The following is a 5,360-nucleotide window of genomic DNA, read 5'->3' on the forward strand; positions in this document are numbered from 1 at the left end:
AGGTTTCATAAGATTGTAACGTAAATCTTAACACATTTCTTGTAGTTTGCCAAGAAAAGATATTAAAATCCTATTTCACCACATAACTGTAAATATAGTTACATTTTGCAAATACGTTCTGATTGAAATCTTGAGTTGCTAAACTTCAGGGAAATTGAATTCACTAGCAAGTTTTAGGCAAGCTTACCCTAAGCCTGTGAGCCTTTATTCAACTGCTACAAAGTAAGTTTGAGCTGCTTGGGGAATTAGGTATTAGTAAAGAGCTCTATAGAGCAGAAGAGGATCCTGAGCCAGCCGGCTCGCATCATCCCTTTTAGGTCAGATGGCAAGCAAGCTGGAAAAAAAGCCTAATGCTTGCAACCATGCAGGGATCAGTCATTGTGACATCACATGTGACCCCACACTCTAAACCCCCTCAATGTAAACAATACAGTAAATACATACATTTATATAAATATGTTTATTCTTTTAGAATAAAAATAGACTGATGAGTTTGTGTGGCTTGGAATTTCTTTCTTTAGCACGATTATTATATTTATGGAATTTACCCTCCTTGTGTATGCCTACCCTGCGATATGTTGCATACTCTAATCAAAGCAAGAATTCAGTGCATACCCAGTGGATACCATTCAAAAAACACTTATCTAAGACATAAGTATTGGGCATTCCGTTACACTATATGGCCATATATCCACCGGGTATGTGCTGAATTCTTGCTTTGTTTCGTGTACTTATTGGTCATTATTATTTAGGCATTCCAGGAATCTGAATGCGTATGCCTGTTATGCTTTTTAGATTGTGTGCTCCCCTAGTTTATATTTTTCATGATATGTTGTATACTACGCAGGCTGCATGTGCAATCCACATATATTGAATACATTTACTAAAGGGGTGGACGCTTTTAAGAAAATGATTTTGTTTTACTATTTGGTTTGGCATTTTGGGGGAAATAATGGGGTAAAAAAGTTTTTTATTATTTCTACCACTATAGCATGTTATATGATGCAATGATGTGCAGCCCTTGCTCCTTTAATGTGTAGCCACCAGCTGGATATACACAGACAGACGCTGCAAAAGTGTAGCTTGAATTTTATGGAAACACACTTTAGTTTGAATAAAGATAATATCTATTTTATGTTTTCAGGAGCTGCGTGACTTTATGTTTGGGCAGAGAGGAGACATCCATGCTGTGAATCATGACAAGTTCCTCCTTTACTCTTCTGCTGGACCCACTCCCATCCAATGTAACAGAAAAAGACAATGAAAGCTGCATCTTCAATGAGGAATTTAAGTTCCTGATTCTACCAATTTCCTACAGCGCAGTCTTCATAGTGGGGCTGCCCTTAAACGCAACAGCTATATGGATTTTCATTTCTAAGATCCGGCCTTGGAGCCCAACCACAGTGTATATGTTTAACCTCGCGCTGTCTGACATGTTGTATGTGTTATCACTTCCAACCTTGGTTTACTATTATGCTGACCATAACAACTGGCCTTTTGGGGAAGCCCTGTGTAAAATTGTCCGTTTTCTCTTCTACACCAACCTATACTGCAGCATCCTTTTTCTCACCTGCATCAGTGTGCACCGCTACTTGGGAGTATGCCACCCTCTTCGTTCCCTGCAGAGAGTAAAAGTCAAACATGCACGTATAATCTGTGCTAGCGTGTGGCTATCGGTTAGCATCTGTCTGGTCCCTAATCTCGTTTTTGTCACAGTCAGTCCAAGAGGTAATTCGATACTTTGTCACGACACCACAACGCCTGATCAATTTGAAACTTATGTGGAGTACAGTACAGCTGTTATGAGTCTGCTCTTTGGGGTCCCTTGCCTGGTGATCACATGTTGTTATGGATTTATGGCCAGGGAGCTAACAAAACCACTAGTTAGTGGATCACATACTTTACCATCCTACAAGAAAAGGTCCATCAAGACAATTGTGGTGGTCCTTGTAGTATTTACAATTTGCTTCCTCCCATTCCACATTACACGGACCTTGTACTATTATGCAAGACTTAAGGAAGAATGCCAATTTCTTAAGGTGGTGAATATAATATACAAAATAACACGTCCAATGGCTAGTGCCAACAGCTGTATTGACCCTGTCCTCTATTTTCTTGCCAGTGACAACTATCAGAGACGGCTGTTGAGGACAGTGACTAGGGTTTCTGGGACATGTAGGCGGCATTTTGCTACACGCCGTTCAGGGCCCTTGTTATGCAGGAGAGGTGGCAGTCTTGCTGTCATTACTACTGAAGAGCCACAGACCACTGGCAGTTTAGGCAGCATTTTGGAAGAAAGGGGTATGAGGAGCAGAGTTGCAGGGAGAAACACAGAGAAAGTTGAGAATGGGCAAGGAGAGCCGGAGCGCAATAATCAAAGTCAAAAAAGGAGAGCCTTGGAACAGAAAGAATGTATGCAAAGTGGAAAAGAATCCTGGGGGGAAGTGGTGGGTGCTATGAAAGTCAGAGATACAGGAACTGCATGTATACTGGAAAGACATAAATCACTGGGAGAGAAAAAGAAGGCAAATGGCATTGGAGAAAACCATGGCAGATGGAGTCTACGTATGAGAGATGTTGGAGATGCAAATGAGGAACAAATACATGAAATCCCACGTGAAGCAAAGGGTAGCTCCACCTGGAACCTCTTGGAGTCTACAGAATGAACAGTGTTTCCTTGTTATAAGGAAAGAACACAGAAGGAACAAAGTTAATGCTGCCAAGCATCCCTGTTATGTAACAAAGGGAAACAATGAGACTACTGTGTTAAAAAAAGTAATTGGAGCATCGTGTGTATGCTGAAATTCTGGGAGAGTGTATATCCCCAACTGTCTAGCAAAATAGGTGTGGACATAAGCATAGTGTATCAACAAAGTACACTATGGGTTTATAGGGCACTGACTTATAAAGCTGAGCACCTAGTTATGATATCACATAACACAGAACTAGGACTGCAATTGAGACACTTGTGGGGAGACTAAACAAGCACAGACTTCAAGCTCTCGCCAGCAGTATACAATGGTTGTCCCATGCAATATATATTGTTAAAGTATGGACATGGTGGTGCTCGCTCTCTCTCTCTCTGTTTCTCTCTCTCTCTTTTTCATTCTCGTTTTCTAATCATTCACCAACCTGTGTTTTGTTTTACATTTCTGGGAGATTAATTATGTATGCCATCAAACCTCTTGGTCCCAAAGAAGCAGATTATAGTAAACTTTAGCCAGTCTTGCACACCAAGAGTGCATGGTAGCGTGAGAAGTCTCACTATGTCACATAAATTGTTATAGCTCAATATTCACTCACTGCAGTTCCATGTAAAGTGAGTTTATATGTGCAGGACTGGAGAAAATCCTAATCCAGGATATTTTCCAGAGCCCTGTTAAATCTTAAATTGTGACTGAAACTTTGTTCCATCCTACAATGGTCCACGTTTACATAAGGAATCCAATAATTCTTTCTGCTTTTGGACTCTTGTTGGTCTGTAAAGATTTCCATGGAAACGTGAGAAATCTTCAGGACCCTTGTTCTAAAACCAGATAGCCCCTGAAATCCACACCTGGAATGTCCCTTGTTTCTAACTCGGGGTTGCTATCTTTTGTGTTCTTGTTGTGGGGGCTGGGGAGGTAAAGATCCTTGTGTTCTGCTACACTAGCTTGGATAAATGTTTAGCAAGCACAGTTTCTCCTTTTCATTACATTTACAGGAGCCTCATTGACACAGAAACCAAGGGTTACAATAAGACAATGAAAACAAGTCAAAGAAAAGAAGACAAAACTGTGGCCATTATAATAGTTTAACCAAACACACAAGCAGTTTAGATAGGGGGAGTGGGGCTTCAGGGCATGACATTTGGGAAACTGTCAATAGGAGATGGAGCAGTTGAACAACTATATGCTATTTAATTTGCCAGGCATTGCAAATATTCTTTGAAAAATAAAATGTTATGTTATTGTTGGTTTGATAATTCTTTGCTATTTTTTAAATAATACTTTGGGGTCACTGGTTGTTCTTGGTCAGACTTCTTGTTGTCCCTTACTTTATCCTGTATTGAGGTTCAGTGATTTAACTTTAGCATAAGCCTATAAATTATATTTTTAGAATAACTTTGTTTCCCAAGTAGTTTTAACAGCACTGTTCAAATTCAAAGTTCAGATCATTACCGTTTGCATAAGATATAAAGCAAGCCACATCTAAATAATAATGATTTTAGGCAAATAGCAATAATATGTGTGCATATATATATATATATATATATATATATGTGTGTGTGTCTACATAACATACTCATGTCCATCTATTCAGATCACATAATTCACATTAATTTTATTTGTATGCACAATTTGACATGAATTTGACATGAATGCACTGTATATCATTGCTTCACATTTTACTTTCACTTGGATCATTTTCATTTATGTTCCTTTATTATAATTATTTATACTCACACCTTACACAACACAATACACACACAAAAACTATAGTGTAGGATTTCAAACATGACACCTATATCTTGTGCCATCTGAAGCGTGCTTAACACTTAGTCTACCTATCACCTTATCTGTTGGTACTCATCACTCTCTGGAGGCTGAAATTCAGAGGTCTTACACAGATGATACCTTTATTGGTCGATTGTATATTAATCATCTCAGCTGTTTTGGGGCGTCATGACTATTGATTACATTTCATAATATAAGGAATGTCTTAAAATGCGGCAACCAGCTTATGACTATGGATTTAGATTCAAAATGTATCTCTTGCCGAGGGACCCCAGCATGCTGGGTTATGCCAATAGTGCTTATTTGCAGGCGATGCAGTTGCTGGTAGCATTAGTATGAGGTCTGACCGGTACTTCTCAAAAACCAAATCCAGCTAGAAAATGTTTAGTGAATTTTGATCCATCACAAACCATGCACTGTTTTCTCCTTGTCAGCTCTTTGTCAAGCCTGTATAAACTATTAAATATATTCACTAACACCGAGAACACGAAAGAAAACTTGCAATAGATCAAATCTTAGAACCAAGACTCTCAAAACTTAAGTTACAGTAAATGCTAGTTTTACGTAAGGTAAGTCATATGCATATGATATTCTACACACCCTACCAAAATAAAGCATAACAAACTGGCCTTGCTCCAAAATGTTTTTGAACCAATATCTTGGTTACGTTTCTGTCATCACTGCTGACACTAGAAAGAAAAGCCCTGGGATTAAGAATAGATGTATAAACTGCATGATGATGCATGGTATGTCATAAAATATATGTATCTGGTTATTTAAGGGCTGGAGGTCTTACAGTATAACTTACTAGGAAGGGTTCAGTTGATATCAGTGCATCGTAGGATAATATAGTGAGCAGGATAC

General features: G+C 38.8%; 1 protein-coding gene across 1 annotated transcript; it reads left to right on the plus strand.

The window, feature by feature from the left end:
• Positions 1-1,196: 1,196 nt before the first annotated feature.
• On the plus strand, positions 1,197-2,666 carry LOC149276110 (P2Y purinoceptor 4-like). The gene has a single exon (XM_089503915.1). It carries the CDS (start codon positions 1,197-1,199, stop codon positions 2,664-2,666), a length of 1,470 nt encoding a protein of 489 aa, XP_089360041.1.
• The last annotated feature ends 2,694 nt before the right edge of the window (positions 2,667-5,360 follow it).

The sequence above is a fragment of the Sceloporus occidentalis genome, unplaced genomic scaffold (genome assembly GCF_023333645.1).
Source record: "Sceloporus occidentalis isolate IW3139 unplaced genomic scaffold, rSceOcc1.0.p SCAF_247, whole genome shotgun sequence".
Lineage (NCBI taxonomy): Eukaryota > Metazoa > Chordata > Lepidosauria > Squamata > Phrynosomatidae > Sceloporus > Sceloporus occidentalis.

What these genes read in the sequence shown, in the direction of transcription:
- LOC149276110 (XM_089503915.1), top strand. Translation starts at nt 1,197, where the DNA reads ATGACAAGTTCCTCCTTTACTCTTCTGCTGGACCCACTCCCATCCAAT.